Source organism: Fulmarus glacialis, unplaced genomic scaffold (genome assembly GCF_000690835.1).
Source record: "Fulmarus glacialis isolate BGI_N327 unplaced genomic scaffold, ASM69083v1 scaffold21546, whole genome shotgun sequence".
NCBI classification, from domain to species: Eukaryota; Metazoa; Chordata; class Aves; order Procellariiformes; family Procellariidae; genus Fulmarus; species Fulmarus glacialis.
The window spans coordinates 3590-3820 of record NW_009216500.1 but is presented as its reverse complement, the minus strand read 5'-3'; the positions used below and the strand labels follow the sequence as shown (position 1 = coordinate 3820).

At 68.8% G+C, this 231-nt stretch overlaps 1 protein-coding gene across 1 annotated transcript in view; it reads left to right on the top strand.

Moving 5' to 3' along the window:
• Window positions 1-41: 41 nt before the first annotated feature.
• The window catches only part of DDX23 (DEAD (Asp-Glu-Ala-Asp) box polypeptide 23), a gene marked incomplete at its 3' end in the record, with an annotated part of 3773 nt that continues 3583 nt past the window's right edge, over window positions 42-231 (top strand). Inside the window, 1 exon segment of the mRNA XM_009579336.1 lies at window positions 42-220. Coding sequence (XP_009577631.1) covers window positions 42-220 — 179 coding nt within the window.

Genomic DNA, 231 nt, shown 5'->3' with positions numbered 1-231 from the left:
CCACCCTAGTCCCCTACTCCATTCAACCCTCTCCTCTGCAGATGGCCGGAGAACTAGCGGACAAGAAGGACCGGGACGCGTCCCCTGCCAAGGAGGAGAGGAAGCGCTCCCGCTCCCCGGACAGAGACCGGGATCGGGACCGGGACCGCGACCGGGACCGCAAGCCCCTCCCAGCCCAGGACAGAAAGCGGCACCGGTCCCGGGATAGGAGACGAGGCAGGCCGCTCGGCG